The sequence below is a fragment of the Biomphalaria glabrata genome, chromosome 12 (genome assembly GCF_947242115.1).
Source record: "Biomphalaria glabrata chromosome 12, xgBioGlab47.1, whole genome shotgun sequence".
NCBI lineage: Eukaryota > Metazoa > Mollusca > Gastropoda > Planorbidae > Biomphalaria > Biomphalaria glabrata.
This window is the reverse complement of record NC_074722.1, coordinates 10,622,594-10,642,404: the sequence shown is the minus strand read 5'-3', so window position 1 is coordinate 10,642,404 and position 19,811 is coordinate 10,622,594. Positions and strand designations below refer to the sequence as shown.

Here is a 19,811-nt window from a genome sequence, read left to right as displayed (position 1 = left end):
TTTCACATGACCACATAAACCCAGTTCCGACCTTCATATTTTGCCACATCTAATGCAGACGAAGTCGTTGTTTCTGCCGGGGTTCAATTTAGTTTTTTCTTTTCAACATCTGCACTTGTGTTCCTTCAAAATCTGTTGTTGGGGTTTTTTTTTTGTCTCAACTATCTGTCCTTAGATCCTTGTTATAGTTTGAGCTTGAGGTTTGAGTTTTTTGGCACATTGGCACACTTTAGGCCCGTAATCCCTAAAAGGGTACTCTCCCTTCATGCCACAAGAGCTGAATTTTATTTAGTTAAGTTATTAAAAACAAGGTCTATTCACAGTTAAAATAGTAAAGGTAGTGAAAATTTAATAATTTAGTAAAAATCTTTTGTAAATAGCTGTTTCGCTGTCTCTTTCAGACGCCATCTGCTGCCAGCTTCTTTCTTCTAGGCCAGTGAGAGTAAACAGGACAAAGCTCCACTTATGTACAGGGCCGGCTTTACGAATTGCGGGCCCAATTTAATGGATGCTTGTTAGGCCCCTTTTCTAATTTTATTTTACATAGCAACTAGTACTATTAATTAGATCATTACACCAACATTTGTTATACACTATTCATAGGAAGCAACTTAAACGTAATAGGTGCCAGAGGGTTAATTAAAACTACGTCAATCTACACTAAATATGTTAACCCTTTAAGTCCTACAACTTTAAAAGCCTGTGACAAGATCCGTGACTGATAGTGATAAGCTTAATGTAAATTGCGGGGCCCCTGCCAGGCGTGGGGCCCAATTGGGCAATCAGCATAAAGCCGACCCTGCTTATGTGGCATAGAGACAGTAATACAACAGTGCTCTATACTGAACTAACAAATGGCCTTTAACTCTAATTAAGTGTTTCTTTCATTTTCATAGTATATAATTCTTTTTTTTTTTAATTTTATACTTTTTTTTTCTGTTTTCTAAACAGGTTTTCTTCTTCATAGGTCAGGTGAATAATTTAACACTGCAATCCCAGCTATCCAACGAAAGCCGAACGTTTCAAGATCTAGTTCAGGGCAGCTTCCTAGACTCCTACAAGAATCTGACCTACAAAGCCATCTTTGTGTATAAGTGGCTCAGCCAACATTGCCAGGGGCCCAAACTCTTGCTCCGCGTGGATGATGATGTCTACGTCCGGTTTGACCGCTTTTTTGAAGTCTGGCGGAAGCGTGTGGGCGACAAGCCCAACACCATCCTGTGTGACGTTAAGAAAGATGACCCAGTCACGCGTACAGGAAAGTGGGCGGTCAAAGAGTCGGACATTCCCGAAGCAAGCTACGGATTCCAGCACTGTCTGGGTTATTTTGCGGCCCTGACCTTTGACATTGTCCGGAAGCTTTACGAAGCCGCTCGGAAGACTCCGTTTTTCTGGATCGACGATGTGTTTATGTACGGTTTCGCTGCTAACAAGGTCAAGGCCAACTTTGTGAACTCTTATTGGGAGATGTCCAGAACGAGGTTTGAACGAATCAAAGATTGTTTACTTCAAAAAGGCGCGCAGTGCAATTTGATGTCTGCTATTGTCAACCCTGAGAATTTTAAGTTCTTGCACGACCTGTTGCATAATAGGACAATAGAATTGAATCGAACCACGTGACACAGAACACACACACAAACACTCAAATTCACAATTTACACACTGGACAGTCAAATGCCGATTATCTGAAAGCTCAATTCTTCGTGCATCTGAACTGTGTGTTTTTTATTATTTCTTTGTGTTACTTCTCTCATCTTATTTCTCTCTAATCAACTCTTACGTTATATGTCTCTTATCTTTCTCTGATTCTTTTATTCTCTTACTTTAATTCTCTCATTCTAATTCTTCCATGTCTTTCTCTGTTGATATTTCTCCTGTTATCTCTCTCTCTCTTGTTATTTCTCTCATGTTGTTTCTCTTACGTAGATCTAATTTCTCTTTTGTTATCTCTTCCATGTTATTTCTCTTGTGTAATTTCTCTAGTGTTATTTCTCATATTTTATTTCTCTCATACTCTTTTGTTATTTAATTATTTTTTTTTTTGTTATTTTTTCCATGTTATTTCTCTGTTGTAATTTCTCTAGTGTTATTTCTCCCATTTCATTTCTTTCACACTCTTTCTCATTTCGTTATTTATTTTTTTGTTATTTCCCATGTTTTTTTCCTTTTGTTTTTATAACATGATATTTCTCCCGTGTTTTTAAATCATGTGTTTGCTAATGACTTTTCTGGATGTTTTCAGATTAGATGCCAAATAGATTAATACTCAGAGGGGCGTAGTGGTCTCTTGGTAAAGCGCTTAGCTTTCTGAACAGAGTGACGTCGGGCTCGAGTGCCTGTGAAGATTTTGAGCCAAGCTCTATTGGGTAGGCCTACATGACATTGGTCGAGAAAGTTTATGGCGGTTTATCGTTTTGTTTGCCACATGACACCCCCAATAAAGGTCGGGCAAAGAAACAGACGGCCTTTTCATAATCTACCCCATGATCGCAATTCTGAAAGAGTCTCATTACTTAGATCGCTACTGAAGCAGATTTGTTGGAACACGTTGTTATTGACTCGAGAAGTATGAGTCAATGTTACCAGAGAAGTGAAAACCGGAAGTTATTAGCATCCTCGTACTTTCCAGTTTCTACAAAGAATTGTAAATGAAATGAAAGGAAGATAACTCATTTTTAGTAGGAGTATATTCTTGACCTTTCAGTTTGAGAAACGATATAGAGAGAATACATGCTCATTTCATAAGACAAGTTTATAAGTTTCAAGCTTCATGCTAAATCTTCTTGTCAGTATCTCCATACTTATTTTTTTCTGACTATTTTATAATTGTGACTTTATCTCTGGATGACTCCAATTGACCTTGTTGTGAATGACTCCTCAATGTTTTGATTTGTGAGAGTGATCAGTGTGTAATTTGAATACACAGGGCAAGTAGTCCTGTAACTTGTAACTGTTTGGTATATTTGGGTCTTGAACTCCTGCATATCTTGTTGTCTAATCAAATTGACATTTCTTTTTTTTTTATTTTGTTTATTACTAGAATTGATAACGATTGCTATTTTTACAACTACCTTTATATTTTTATCATGTTTTATTGTTAGGCACTTAGCCTAGCGTCACACTATCCTTGACGGACACTGAATTTGACATTTAGTGGCATCGCGGATATTGGGCTTTAGTTTGTGTGTAAGATATTTTATTCAGTTGGTATTAGGACCTCAAGGTGACAATATCGGATTGTTATCAGAGACACGACTGGGCCTGTACTGTATTAAATATTGGTTAAATTATTGAACAGCCTGGACTGAGTGCTTCACTTGTGTTATGTAATGGTCTTTGTCTAGAACTTGCACTAGTGGTAATGTGCCCGTACAAGCGAGACCAATCATTATAGAAGGCCGGAACACTGACATGCAACGTCATAACCTGTGGAGAGTTTAGACCAATAGCTCATTGCACGTCACAGGTTTATACGACGTGGCAATGAGATATAGGTCTAAACTGCCCACAGGTTGTGACGCTGTAGGTCAGCGTTGATGCCTTCTGTAACTAATGTTCTCGGTACAAGACACTCAAACAGTTCCTGAGTAGTTCTCGAAGTCACAACACACACCTCTACAACAGTATAGCAACCATTACAATATCCTATGTAAATAAACAATCTATGTTATACTTATAGAAACATCCCAGGGCGTCAGTTAATAGTGCAATAATTAGTACCCTTGCTCCTGACACTACTCTCACAATAAAATTAAGCTGTAATATAGAGGGCTGCCTGGTCTTGCGGTATGCGCGCTGGTCTGTCGTCTGGTCGTCTTGATAGTCACGAGTTCACATCCAATCTTGGATCAAGTCTAAATTTAGCACAATTATATCTTGTAACAGACAAATCAAGAATCAATTTTTTTTTTTTTAATTAATCAATTAGTTAACTGTTGGTAATTAATTATTTTGTTTTGTATCGAACAAGGGAAAGAAATTGTATTTGACAGATTTTTGACAGACTGACAGACAGAATGAGTTGCTATAAGTTTTGTAATAACAAGAAAAGTCTCACTGTGGAGATCCACGACGTGTGCCTCCTAGTACACGCACCAGTCAGATAACAATGACATTGATGAATGTTTGTGTGTGTTTGAACTGTCTAGATATAGCTGAGGCATACACAAGAATGGCTGTAGCGTCAATACAAAAGCTACTGATAATTTTCTTAGTATATTCTTTTTATTCGCGTGGCTCATAGCTAAATTTACTCCTGCCAAATATTATTGACACTTAACTTTTATATTAAATTTTTATGGATATGGATTATGAAAACGCTTTGTCTTGGCAAAGAATGTTGACTATGTAAGATACTTTTAGATACTTTGGTTGCGGTTCGAATCGCCTGTACTATAGGAATAAGAAGCCTAGAAGTCATCATCGAATTAACATGCATGACTAGATTGACACATGCGTAGGAAGTCACGATCTTCTCTTTTTGAAGTAACGTCTGTAATCTATAAGATAAGATAATTATTTAGTGGTACGTGTTGAGTGTGGTACACATTTAAATTTGATACCGATTCTCATTATTTGGGCCAAGACGTAACATAATTCATCTGTAAAAAGTTCCCCATTCAGACCTTGTGATGTTTCTGTGGCCTATGTTATACGAGGGTGTCATGTATCCAGCACAACCGTCTTTTCTAACAAACTAATGTCATATATAATATATGGCTGGGTGGACTCAGAGGCGCCCAAAAATCCCAGACTTCAGCAGGATTCGAACCCTGGACGTCCGATTCAGAAGCCAAGCGCTTAACCGCTCAGCCACCGCGCCACCTCGTATTCATCTGTACGAAATAAAAAAAACTTTAACTAGAAGTCATGAAAAGATTAAATACACACTAACGTGTGTAATAGTAAATAATAATAAAAATAATAATAAAAAGATTAATGAGGAATGCAGTATTTCCCGTGGCAAGGCAGCCCCAGCTGTGACCTACATATTTTGCCACATCCAAGGTAGATTAAGATTTACTTTTCGCGTCTACGTCTGTTCTCGGCAGCGGATTTTCTTTTGGTTTCAAATGTGTATCCCGCGGCATCTGGTTGCAGGTGGCTACAGAATGAGACAGATGGAGGTCACTTACAAAGAGGACAGGTTCAGACGGAATCTCAGACTGCGAAAACAAAATGTAAATCGACCACCGGCGACCAACTTGACTTAGCTGATATAGAAGAGAGCCCCTGGTTGCATTCGGTTTCAAATACACACTATATATCAAACAATAAACAAGTAATAATACACAATATAATCCGCATTCGATAATAATAAAATTCACAGTATGTCGAACGCCTCACTGTCATGTTCCGTAGTTGGCCTTTTGTGCACGAAGCCTCCTTAAGAGGACTAATTTAACTTATACCACAACATCTTTCTAGTACAAATTCAAGTACAATTTTTCCCTTATTTGATACCCAACAGAATCATAGATTACCAATTGTTATTTAACTAGTTGTTTTTGTTGTTATTTATAATTAATTCTTGTGTTGTCAGGTGAAAGAAACAATGGTGCAAAATTTCAACTTGATCTGAGATTGGGTGTGGGAGAAATCACGTGTACAAAGAATTGTACCAGGCAGAAGGAGTTGATATCATCTTTATAAAAAAAAAATTGGCATGTACAAGTTTTTATTATTTTATAATGACTCTCTTTTTTGCGCCACTAAAGGACCTCGCAAAATATAATTCGCTCACATCAAATTTAGGTCTTACAATAAATGAGTAAAACAGGTATTTTTTTTTTAAATTAATTATTAGCTTCTCTTCGTCGTCTGCTTTTAAACTTTGGTGTAAGCATGTAAAAACAAACGAATATAAAAATAACCGACACTTGGGTGTGTTTTTTTATGTACATAACATAAACTGTTTATTGACATGAAAATAAAATAATAAAAGACCGCATTGTAAACCAAGAGATTACAAATATGACCTTTATATAGCGCTACTTTCATGCTTATAGCATGCTCAGAGCGCTTTGGTCCAAGCTCATTTGTGGACCGGTGAGGGGGTATCTAGGAGTTGGTTTTCCGTGCTGCCTTTAGGCGCTCAGTAAACGCAACTCTGCCCGAGTCGGGTGTCGAACCTCGAGCCCCCTTCTAGGTAGCCAAGACAAGCCAAGTTCAAGCGCACTTAGCCTCTCGACCACGCTTCCCACTATTGATTGTCATCAGAGTAAACACAGTAACTGGACCCCATGATAGCCTGCTAACTATCGTAAAAAAACGCAAGCTAAAAATCCATGGCCGTATTGCAAGGTCTTCGGGGTCGCAAAGATTTTTCTTCGGGGAACAGTATCAGGAAAAAAGAAGAAGAAGCAAACAGAGAAAGAGATGGGAGGACAACATAAAATAATGGACGGGCCTGCCATTAAAAGAGGCTCTAATATATAATATCCTAGTCGACCCACGGCGTAACATACGCCGCTATTTTGCAGGGCTGGCCTTAGGCCACTGCAACCTATGCGACCGCAGTGGGCACGCACTTTCATAGGATCCGCGCTAATTTTAGGTGTATAAATTATTAATTTAAACCATTTTATTACTTATAACAGATTTCCTGCGGCCTCCTGTCGATTTAACAGGAGGTCCTGGAAATCTCCTGAAAGTGCAAAATATACAAAAAATAGTCCTGGAAATATCCGGAAATTATTAAAATCTTTTGAAAACTCATACACATCTCCTGAAATATATAGACAAAATTATCATTTTAGGGTGTCATTCAATATGGAAAACGCCTATCCTACGCGCGATAAAAAAAAAACGGCATTATGCAATACCCGAAATTGTGGAATCTAGTGAAAGAAGCTTCTTGCGCCTTAAACTAATGAAATATTACTTGAGATCAACAATTCTCGTAGATTTAAACATTTGGTAATTCTTGCTATTGAGCGGGATCTAAGTAGGTGTGACAAGAGGGACAATAAGGGTGGCTACCTTTATTTTTTTTATTAGAGTTAGTCCCCTTTATTACTTGATTTAAGTCCCTGTTAACTGTTTACAATTACCACTCTCTATTGAGTCTTTCAACTGACCAGTGTAGTTTGAACTAAATCTCTTTTGTGTTTAACTAATATTTGTGTTGTTGTACTATTGCTGTGTTACTCAAGAGGAGTGTGCCACTGCTGTGGAAAGAGTATTTCGATAATGAGCTAAGTAGACTTTATTTATTTGTTAGTACTAAGTTGGTTTATGTAAATGGTATAGGTCTACTTAGTCTCTTATCCTCTCCTGTATGTTTTTTTTAGATATCTTTTGTTTAGATATGTAGTGTGTCTCATGAATGACGTCATTTCATTGTTTATGCATGTATGATATTATTGTAAACCATCTTTTTGGTTTTCGGCATAAGACATTATTGTGCCTCTATGATGGTGGTTCTTTAATTATATTGACCGGAAACTGTCTTGCTACTTTGCTTTGTTTCATTATGTCATTTTCTTTTGTGAGCCTTTATTGCCATTTATATTTTTCATGATCTTTTTCTTTTGTTTGTAAATAAACTCCTTTTTTTTTATTGCAACTGAAATCTCAGAAGTATTACTTGTTTGTCTCAGTAGTTTTGTACATGTAGAGGCTATAGTTATTAGCCTAGATAATATAATTGGGACCATAAAGTACCACTGGACTAACTTGCCAGTACAGTACAGGTCACTGGTCTTATGACCTATCCTAATACTAGGTCGCATTAGGAAACAGAATTATTAAGATATACTGTATGACTTTGCTACAGAAAAGACTCGTACAGTAATTCTGTACGTAGTACAGAATGAATAAAGTGCATAGACAAATTTATTTTCTATTATAAACTCTTACATTTCACTCATTATCCACTTCCTTACCCAAACTTGGCCCCGCGAAATCCGTTTCGAATAGGGCCCCACAATGCTTAAGACCGGCCCTGCTATTGAGTGTTTGTAAAATGTTTGTTTGTAAAATGTTTTACATGTTTTGGATGTTCCTTCAGAGTTGAAGATAGTTTACTTTTTAGTCCAAACCTCCCGCAAAACGAAAAAAGGGGGGGGGGGGCGGGCAGGGTTTGACAGTTCAATGTGCATTCGTAGCGACGTGTAAATACCCACGTGGTCTCCCCCCCCCCCCCTTTTTTTTCCTGTTTTCTCGTGGACTACCCGCAGAAATAAGAGGGTTATCTTTCTTTTACTTCTTCTTCTCGTTTAAACTGTTGAGGGAAGAAGAGAATTATATATATAGATAAAATACTAGTCCACCTACGGCGTAGCATACGCCGCTGTTTTGCAGGGCTGGCCTTAGGCCACTGCATTCTATGCGACCGAAGTGGGCCCGCACTTTTATAACTTATAACAGATTTCCCGCGGCCGCCTGATTTACCAGGAGCTCCTGGAAATCTCTTGAAATTGCAAAATATACTAAAAAGTCCAGGAAATCTCCGGAAATTATAAAAATCTTTTGAAAACTCATAAAAATCTCCTGAAATATACAGACAAAAATTGTCTTTATGGGGTGTCATTCAATATGGAAAACGCCAATTCTACGCGCGATAAAAAACGGCATTATGCAATACCTGTAATTGTGAACTCTGGTGAAAGAATTAAGCTTCTCGCGCCCCAAACTAATGAATAATTACTTTAGGTCAACAATTCTCGAAGATAGATTGAAGCATTTGGTAATTCTTGCTATTGAGCGTGATCTATGTAGGAAACAGAATTTTTATGATATACTGTATGACTTCGCTACACGCAATGCTCGTAGAGTAATTTTGTACGCAGTAAAGAATGAATAAAATGCAAAGACAAATTTATTTTCTAATACAAACTCTTAATTTTCACTTATTATCCGTATCCCTACCCAAACGTGACCCCGAGAAATCCGTTTCGCATAGTGCCCCACAACGATTGAGTCCGGCCCTGCTATTTAGTGACGGGTGAATACAGAGTAGATTCATTGTTCTCCCCCCCCCCCCCCTTCTCTTTTTTTCGCCGCTAAAGTTACGTGGGGTAGAAATAAATAAAAGAGTGATCTTTCCTGACTTCTTGGTCACAATGGTTAAGTCCGGCCCTGCTATATAGTGACGGTTGAATACTACTTGTCCCCCACCCCTCCCCTCTTTTTTTTTCGTGGGGTAACTATAGCCTGACTTGCTGGAATAAAAGATTAATCTTTCCTTTACTTCTTGGTATCCAAACTGTTGAGCCATGAAGGGAATTATATATATAGATTTATATATTTAGAAAATAACCGAAAATAATTGCAATATAGACTAGTATTATATAATAACTGACATATACTGAACTACATTGACTTTAACTTATTACTGAGTAACAGACCTCAAAGTGCACTGTGGTATCTCTTTTATAGAAGTTAAAATTATAATATATGTTTAGAAATGGCAGTGAATTTTTGAACAATGACCCCTTTATGCTACATATGGACTGATCAAGTTCCTTATGTGTTATGTTTCAAACCTTATTTGTTATATAATGATGGCTATTATTGTTTATAGATGAAAATAACGCCTACTACAGTGTCACAAACTACTACAATCCATAACAGAGATCTACAGGAACTTAAAATGGTTTTTAAAAAACTACTTTTATATTTAACACATAAGTATATTTTATCATATAAGTTCCTTTGATTTCAACAATATCATTTACAAATGAATAATTATGGAATTGAAAAAAAAATTACTTTATAATTACAATATAATGAAGGCTATCTTTGTTTATAGAACGGAGAAATGCCTACTACAGTGTCACAGTTTACAACAATTGATAACAGTGATCGAGTGGCACTCAACATGGTAAAAAAAATACTTTTAGATAAAACAACTTATTGTACTTATGCAATTGTTTAAATTTAGTGATTAATATCTTGGACTGCCTCTAAAGAACAAAATGAACTATAATTACATCTTGTTTACAGATGGAAATAACGCCTACTGGTAATTCTGTTGTCACAGACTAGTACAATCCATAACAGATCTACAGGAACTTAACATGGTAAAAAAATATATACTTTTATATTTAACACATTATTGTACATAAGTATATTTTAAAGTTCCTTTAAGTTGAACAATATCATTTACAAATAACTAATTATGGAAATGTGAAAAAAAAAATAATTTAAAAATATAATGAAGGCTATCTTTGTTTATAGAATGAAGAAATGCCTACTCCATTGTCACAGTTTACAACAATTGATAAGTGATCGAGAGGCACTCAACATGGTAAAACAAAATGTACTTTATATATATGTGATATTTTATTTTTTGTCACATTTTCATTATCAAATAAATATCTCTATTTTTTTAAATGTAAATACAATAGAATTAGTGATATGCTTATTGTGTCAGAGTGAAAGCTTATCTAACCTTAATATATGCTCCAGAATTTAATGTTATGCCTTAAATGATATATATTGTAGTGCTCAAAATGATTATTTTTCAGTGTCATAACTATGCTGTTTCCTGTCCTGTTAAAAAGAAGGAAAATCTGAAAGTCTTAAAGTTAAAGAAGAAATTGTACAATTCAAAGAGACTTCAGATCTATTATAAAAAGAAAGTTCAATGTTTACAAGAGGAGCTAAAAAAAAAAAAAGCCAACTTTTAAATTACAATCTCGCCCCAAAAAAATATGATGGTAAATATATTTACACTGTAGTTTAGCGATGCGATTATATTATAATTTGCATAGCGATCATTGATAAATCAAATAAAGTAAATATTAATGTGTGGTGCACAGCCCACATGACACTCTTCTTATTAGTTTGGCATTAGTAATAGATAACATTTAGATCAACTGGTCTAGGATGGAACCCAACTTAATGTTTAATACTTGATTTTGAAAAATATATTTATATTTTTACAGATTTACCTTTACATCTGTTTGAGTAGCCTAAAGGGGATGCAACTTATACAAATGAAAAAATATCCTCCGCAATGACATTGCACTTTTATGGTACTAAGGCATATGAGTACCTTTCTACCAAGTTAAACCTGTCTTCAACCAGATCACTAAGAAGGTATAGGTGTTGTTCATTAGTATTTTTTTCTTGTATAATTACATGCTAAAAAGCTTTTTTGAAACTTGAGATATTTATGTTTTACAAAACTACACTGACAAAATAGGATTTTCCCTGTTGTAACCATTACTTCTCTTCTGTGACTTTATAGCAAATTTTATTAGTATGCTAAAAATTTCTATTAAATATATTTGACAGGAGACTCTCCAGATTGATGGATCACCAGGAAGTAATAAATGCATGCTGGATACTTTAAGAAAATGCATCGAAGAGGATCCAAACACTTACACCAATGTAGCCTGCATGATTAATGCAATGTTCCAAACACTTACACCAATGTAGCCTGCATGATTAATGCAATGTTCCAAACACTTACACCAATGTAGTCTGCATGATTGATGCAATGTTCCAAACACTTACACCAATGTAGCCTGCATGATTGATGCAATGTTCCAAACACTTACACTAATGTAGCCTGCATGATTGATGCAATGTTCCAAACACTTACACCAATGTAGCCTGCATGATTGATGCAATGTTCCAAACACTTACACTAATGTAGCCTGCATGATTAATGCAATGTTCCAAACACTTACACCAATGTAGCCGGCATGATTGATGCAATGTTCCAAACACTTACACCAATGTAGCCTGCATGATTGATGCAATGTTCCAAACACTTACACCAATGTAGCCTGCATGATTGATGCAATGTTCCAAACACTTACATCAATGTAGCCTGCATGATTGAAGCAATGTTCCAAACACTTACACCAATGTAGTCTGCATGATTGATGCAATGTTCCAAACACTTACACCAATGTAGCCTGCATGATTAATGCAATGTGCATTGAGAGACAAATAATGTATGATATTAAAAATAAAAGAATAACTGGCTTTGGTGAATTTAGGAACCAATAGCTTATCAGAAGAAGAAAACGAAGCAACAGAAACCCTTGTAATAATGGTAGTTGGCCTACGAGGTCACTGGAAAGCCCCCGTGGCTTATTACCTCACTAATTCTGTTAGTGTTTCTACTCAGGAACAAATTATATTTGATATTCTATCTGAGTTGCACAAAATTAGCATGAGAATGTGGACTTTGACAATGGATAGCCATCTTATCAATGTGTGAACAATTAGGATGTAACATTAAAAAAAAACAGCTTTTATGAAAACATCTTTTATTGATCCAGCATCAGGAAATAAAATCTATATATTATTTGATGCTTGTCATATGATAAAATTAACAAGAAATACACTTTGTATCCAAGGTGACCTTATTTAGCTGGAGACATTTAAAATTTAAATCAATTTCAAGAAAATTGTGGTCTTTCACATTGCAAATAAATTTACAAGTCGACATGTCAATTTAAAGAAACAAAAATGAAAGTGGCATTAGCTGTGCAGGTTATTAGTTCTCCTGTTGCTGATGCCATGCAGTACTTGTGGGAATTGAACAATTTAGGATTGGACTATGCTTTTTCAGAAGTGATGTCCACTGTCAAATTTTTTAAAGTGGATTACTTTTAATATTTTGTTCAAAATATTGTAAAGAATGAAAATATACTATTTTTAAAAATATTTATTTTAGTATTTAATTATTATTATATCAAAATATAAGCAATAAGTTCTAATTCAATGCATTTATATATTTCAGACTATGGATAGACTTTTTGATAATCTAAATTCGAGAAATATGCATTGCATAGGCTTCAAATCAGCTATTAATAAAAACAATTGGCCAGCCACATTGGATTTCCTTCAAGTCACAAAAGCATACTTACTGTCACTAAAAACATATGATGGTCACACACTTCACTTGACTAAAAGGTAAATACTGGATATCATACATTAACTTAATAAACTAATACCTGTATTACATTCGTTTTTATGACTTGATTATCTTTCTTTGAAAATTAACACAAAGTAGGCAATGTGCTCTCTCTCTCTCTCTCTCTCTCTCTCTCTCTCTCTCTCTCTCTCTGTATATATATATATAGATATAGATATAGATAGATAGATAGATAGATATAGATATATAGATATATATATAGAATATATTTGTTGAATCTTTTCAGGCACACGTCAGTTACTGGCTTTCTTGTAAACATTGAAAGTATTATGAACTTTGTTCCTGAACAATTGGGAATCCAACCTTATCTACTAACGTACAAGATGTCACAATACAACTTAGAACTACTATTTAACACTATTAGAAGAGTAGGTGAGTTAAAAAATAAAGTAATGAAAACATTTTCACTCAAGTTATATAAATAGTGAAAGGTTTAGTACAATGTAGATCTAATAGTTTTTATATGATGATAAATTTAGTCTCTTTTTTAAAAGATTGGAAATGGGGGGGGGGGGGGGGGGGTTCAAAGGGCTGAATCTATTTCATTTTGTAATGAGTTAAATGTTAGAAAGATGAGTACCATATTGTGATATGTTAGATATGTTTTTCTTTAAATCCTAGATTTACATGATTATTATTATATTATAATAACAGTAAGTTTTTTTTCCCTAGGAAGTTGGAACAGTAACCCAAATGTCCAGCAGTTTCAGGCTACTTTAAAAAAACTTCTTGCTAGATGTGGAGTTATTCCTGGGAAGAGTGAAAATGTTTCTCTTTTGGAAATTACAGAATTAGTATCTGCACCTGTTGGAAATGCAAACCTCATGTCAGATGGATTTCCATTTGTAAGCGACAAGTCATTTTTGACTGAACATGACTATTTTTCATCTTTCAACATATATCACAAAAGCATAATTGAACAAATTATTTCTTATATTGCTAGATGGGTGGTAAGGAAAGCAGTGAGTCTAACAGCATGTTCTGTTTGCAGAGAAGCTTTGGTGAGTGTTGATACCCCAGAAGATTTCAGTTTGACATATCATTTAATTATGTTAAAAAATAATGGTGGTCTAGTAATTCCTTCCAAAGGTGTAGTAGCTGTTTTATTTTCTGCAGAGAGAGCCATCAGACTTTTAATGAATATTCGTAAAGTCAAAATGTGCAAATTTGAACAAGTTCTATATATTGTTAAAAATTAACTTGGATATACAGACATTTTTGAATTAGTAGAGCGTGCTCTGGAAACTCAATCTGGAATTGACAATCATTTTTGACCTACTTAGACTTATTGTACAAATTTATTTTGACATGAGAATGCATCATATTTCTAAAATGTATAATATCAAGCAACAAGCCTATGTTGTAAGACAAGAACTGTCCAAATTAGTTTTATTCAAAGGTCAATAAGTGATTCATCAAAAAAAAAACTTTTTTAACCACTTGCATGTATTGAAATAAATTTCAATGTTATTCAAATGTATGCCTTATAATGTATTAGTATTAGTTTAGTTTATATTTACCTGTTCAGATGTTTCTTCAGATTCAAAAAATTTTATACCCTAGCCCAAACCTCGATCAGAGTGGCAATGGGTGTGGTGGGGAGGATTCAAACCTAGCACCAAGACCATTGTTAAAAGTTAATTTAGATATTTAGTCATTCTTAAATTAATAGTCAATGCTGTGAAAACCCAGTCTGGAATTGGGAATAATTTTTTTCAAATATAGAAGCCTATTGTGTGATATTTTGTATATGAAAATGCATCATATAGGATGATGAATCACGTAGATCTTTATCTAGTTTTAAGAGAATATTTGATTGAGTATTATTAAGTAGTATTAAATGATATTATATATTAATATTTTACTTTGTCAAGAATACATTTCTTATGATATTATTTTTAACTTTTTTTGATTCATGCTTGAGTTCATGATGCAGAAATTAATCAACAATTATGATTATGGTATGTTTTACAATACAAGAAAATTTTCAGATATTAAAAAAAAGACATCTCTGTTAGTTTATTTAAACTGTTAAATTTGCAAAGATAATCTGCTATATAATACATATAGCTGCTTCATATTGGAAGTAATAAATGTATTTATATTTATATTTGTTAAATGATCAAATTCAAAAATTTTGATTTTCTTCTTTATTGTAAGTACAGACATTTGTTTGTCCTAGCATACAAATTACAAGAGAATACTTTAAAATTTTGAATGACATAAGTTACAAAAAATATTTAGTTTCTTTAAAAAGCAGTTTTAAGATTTCATATTACATTCTTTGTTTTGATTGCTTATTGTGGAGTGGTCTGCATCATTAACAACAATAGTCTTAGAGAGGAATATGGTAATTAAGTGTGTATAAATGAATTGAAAATTTGTATTCAAAATGTATGCTATGGTATGATTAAATTCTTTTCCTATAAAGGCACATCGTTGGCTTATTTTAATTATTATGTATTTGTGTACTAAGACATTTTTAAAAATCTTTTTTATAATAGTGCTTTAAAATATCCTCACTTAAACTTCCTTACTGCAGATAATTTCATTTAAAGAGCTCCATGATGGTGGAGAATGGACCACTGGCTAACCACACCCTGTCCCATGGATATTCCATTCACAGCTATACTCAGAGTGTCATTTACTTTACATAGGAGCAACATACATAACCAAAAAGACCTTAAAATTTATGGATTATATATATATATATAAAAAACAAGGTTACAAAAGACAGTTTGTGTGGAAACACAAATTCAAAATCGGCCCCGAAGTGGTCCACCCAGGCAGGCTTCAATATTTTCAGAAAGAACATCCGAATTAAATTATATCAAAGACAAATGAGAGATAAGAATGGAGAAAGAAGGTTAACAGATCTTGTGTAGTGCCCTAACGGTCCACCACATCAAAGGATAGGTAAAAGTGAATGTAAAGTTAGATGTGAACCTGAACTAACTAGTTCCCCTTTCAGACCTTGTGGTCTATAGGACAGATGATGTAAAGTTCATCTGTTATTGTGGCCTACGGTTAACGAGTGTGTCATATAGCCAGCACAACGACCAACCGCCTTTACTTTTCCCCAACTAATGTCAGGTACCCATTAGAGCTGAGTGGACTCAGAGGCGCCCAAAGATTCCAAAAGTTAAAAATCCCAGTCTTCACCAGGATTCGAACCCGGGACCCCAGGTTCGGAAGCCAAGCGCTTTACCGCTCAGCCACGCGCCTCCCCTGGCCTAACTAATGATCTATTTTTTGAAAAGGCTCAATTTCTTATTGAAATACTCAAAAAAAAATAAAAAATTCCGCAATAAGAAATGCTTTAGGAAAATAAAGTTTATAAGATTACTATTCGTTTTAACTTATAATGAATACTAATTAGCTTTTTCTCTTTAAAAAAATACTTGCATAACTGATTTTAAAAATTAGATTTTTCGTTTTCAGGAAAAAAAAAGTAGCATCAGAACTTTGAATGGTCTAAAATATTGTGATGTCCGATTTTCAATATCTTTTCTAGTTTACGAGATCTAAACGGGACGGACGGACAGACGGTCAGACGGACAGACGGACAGACATTTCACACAAAACTAATAGCGGCTTTTCCCCTTTCGGGGGCCGCTAAAAAAGCCAGAGGAAACACCGAGCTCACACTAAATGATAAGAAAACAAAAGTTAAACAAAGAGACTACAGTCAGCAGCAAAAATCTTAGAAAAAGATCAACCAGAAAGAGATACGTTTCAAGTTACTTCCACCTTCCATTAGCCAGTTAAATTCAAAAGTTAGTATAACCATGATGACCTGTTAGGATGGATCAGTGCTAATCATCATTATCATTCCTTTGAGTTCTTCGTAGAACATAGGGGCCTCAACAAAAACACGCCATTCTCCGTGGTCAGTGTTAATAAGCATCATTAATGAGTGTCTGGTAGTTATTATGATTTAGAATTAGCTGTGATTACGTACATCTACTGAAACATCAGTGACGGTCATGGGCGTAGCCAGGGGAGGTTTTGGGGTTCACCCACCCCCCCCCCGAAATCCCCCCCTTCGGGGGGGGGGGAGTCGGAATTTAGTGACTGATTTTTTGCTTTGATTTTGTTTATTTTAGGTGAGATTTTAATACTAAACCATCACTTGCCCCAGCACAACCAAAGGGGTTTTGAATTTAAAACCCCCTACCAGGGGGTTTTGAGTTTAAAACCCCCTACCAGGGGGGTTCTAGTTTAATAACCCTACCAGAGGGGTTCGAGTTTAAAAACCCCTACTAGGGGTTTTGAGTTTAAAACCCCCTACCAGGGGTTTTGAGTTTTAAACCCCCTACCTGGGGTTTTTGCAGTTAACTGCAACTCTTCTATAAAACAAAACAAAAAAAAATGCAAACGAAAATCCCCTAATTCCAAGAGCACAGTTAAGGAAGATTTTGATTTTAAAACCTCGTCTAAAATTTACGATAAACCCCCTCTTTAATATAAAAAAAGCTAATTACGCAATCAAAATGTTATGAGCGTAGCTAAATGGGTTTTGACTCAGTTTTGAGTTTAAACCTCACTTCAGCGGGGTTTAAAGGTAAAAAAATACCTCTTTAATAATAAAAGAAAGCAAATTATACACTAAAAATATTATGAGTGCAGTCAAAGGGGTTTTGAGTTTAAACTCCCCTCCAGTGGAGTTTGAAGCTAAAAAGTACCTCTTCAATATAAATAAAAGAAAATTACTCACTCTAAAATCTATGAGCGTAGTCAAAGGGGTTTTGAGTTTAAACCCCCAGCCAGGGGGGGGGGGTTGAGGATAAAAAATAGATCTTCAGTGTAAGAAAAAAAGCTAATTACGCACTCAAAATGCTATGAGCGTTGCCGAAAGGGGTTTTGAGTTTAAACCCCCATTCAGAGGGGTTTGGTGCTTAAAATACATCTTCAATATAAAAAAAAGCAAATTACACAATAAAATTATTTGAGCTTAGCCAACCCAATCGGGGGTTTTGAGTTTAAACCCTTCTTCTACAGATGGCTTTTTTTTAAGTTTAAAACCCCTCCAGATGGTTTTGAGTTTAAGATCCCCCTACAGAGCATTTTGAGGTGGAAAACCCCGAACAGAAGATTTTGACGATAAAACTTCTCTTTTCGATATAAAATCTAAAGCAAACTACAGTCACTTAATTCAAGAGCGTATTCAAGAGAGGTTACACATTTTTACCAGTGGCAGGGCTCCATTAATAAACTGCAGTGAATAGTCATCTACCGAAATCGAAAAACACTAAATGTAGCTCAACAAAGATGGCTAAGACAAATTTTAGGAGTCAGTTATAGAGATCGGGTCTAAATCAAGGAAATCCTATGCCGAACTGGGAGTCGACCCCTTAGTAAGACTGTGAGAGAACGACGCATGAGGTTTGCGGGACATGTTCTCCGACAAAATGAATTACGCATAAGAAGAGTTGCAATGATATCCTAGTACAACTTGACGCCACTCATTCATGGAGGTCCTCATGGTAGGTGGGAAGAGGCTTCAGACATTACCAGTGACAGATTTTTATGGAAACAGCTTGACGTCAAATGCTCCGAACGGCGTGGGAGGGTCTAAGTCAGTAAGAATAGCACATTAGGTTTTTGAAATAGAACTTTTTAATAGCAGGAAAATGCACTGTAGATACCTCAGAATATGCATTTTGTTGGTTTTGAATATCAGAAAAAGTGCTTGGCAAAGGGGCTTCGCCCCGCGCTGGGGGAGCTCCTAGCGCTCCCCTAGACCCCCTTGCTAGTAATGGCGGGGAGTCTACAATTTTATGGAAACAGCTTGACGGCAAATGCGCCAAACGACGAGGGAGGGTCTAAGTTGGTAAGAATAGCACATTAGGTTTTTGAAATAAAACTTTTTAATAGCAGGAAAATGCACTGTAGATACCTCAGAATATGCATTTTGTTGGTTTTCAATATCAGAAATAATGCTTGGCGGCGGGGCTTCGCCCCGCGCTAGGGGAGCTCCTAGCGCTCCCCCAGACCCCTTTGCTAGTGATGTCGAGGAATCTACAATTTTTCCACTAACTCATGGAAGAACCTATTCTAGGCCACAATAAACGTCTTCCGAAAGAATGAAGGGTCAGAATGTAATACAGATTATGTACACACACACATAAATACATATAATTTTTTTTTCGCGGGGGGGGAGAAAAAAAATTCCCTCCCCCCCCCCCCAAATAAAAATCCTGGCTACGCCCATGGCGATGGTAATAATAAAGTTGCAGAAGGATGAGTAGGTAGTTTTTCAAATTCAGTTACAAGTCGTCAGTCGGTGAAATAAAGAAGTAGCAAAGACCTACCGTTTAGAAGATCAATAAATACAAGAAAAAATAACTAGATCTAGATTCTATAACAGTTGCAATGTTAATAGATATAGGCATAGGGACATATATATATATATATATATATATATATATATATATATATATATATATATATATATATATATATATCCGTTAAATTTATATACATATAAAAGTTATGAATGACCAGCTCAAAATGTCTGTAAGTGTAATGGCATAAAGATATGAGAATGCAAATATTTTTAAAACTCTGTCTCGCCTTTCTATGACCACTCTATAGATCTAGTCGTAACTTGGCTTTCCCAGCCTTACAATTGTACGGCATTAGAATTTATATCTAAGGCATTTAGGTCTATATTATATGCTACATAGGTTAGGGTTAAAAAAAGAAAAACAACTTTATCTTTTCTTATCTTATATAATACAGACGTTACTTCAAAAAAGAAGATGTTCAACTTTACTTCTTTTAACTACTTTACAAAACAACGCCTTGTTCCAACTTTTAAACAATTTTCAAATTTTTGTAGTGTTAAAAAATCTCCATGTCCAGTCTAGAGTAGTATATATAAGTTTATGATCTATACCAGTGGCCT

At 35.2% G+C, this 19,811-nt stretch overlaps 1 protein-coding gene and 1 long non-coding RNA gene across 5 annotated transcripts in view; both read left to right on the top strand.

Annotated features, from left to right (window-relative positions):
- Window positions 1-4,205, top strand: part of LOC106057140 (beta-1,3-galactosyltransferase 2-like) — a 37,334-nt gene extending 33,129 nt beyond the window's left edge. For all 4 annotated transcript variants that reach the window (XM_013214228.2, XM_056006544.1, XM_056006543.1 and 1 more), the window contains one exon: window positions 952-4,205. In XM_013214228.2, the coding sequence (XP_013069682.2) occupies window positions 952-1,620 (669 nt within the window). In that variant the 3' untranslated portion in view covers window positions 1,621-4,205. The remainder of the gene's footprint in view (window positions 1-951) is intronic.
- Window positions 4,206-9,477: 5,272 nt separating this feature from the next.
- Window positions 9,478-10,651, top strand: LOC129921925 (uncharacterized). Its single transcript, XR_008773873.1, has 4 exons — window positions 9,478-9,826; window positions 9,949-10,025; window positions 10,183-10,252; window positions 10,473-10,651. It is a non-coding gene; the product is annotated as an uncharacterized LOC129921925 (long non-coding RNA).
- Window positions 10,652-19,811: the final 9,160 nt, after the last annotated feature.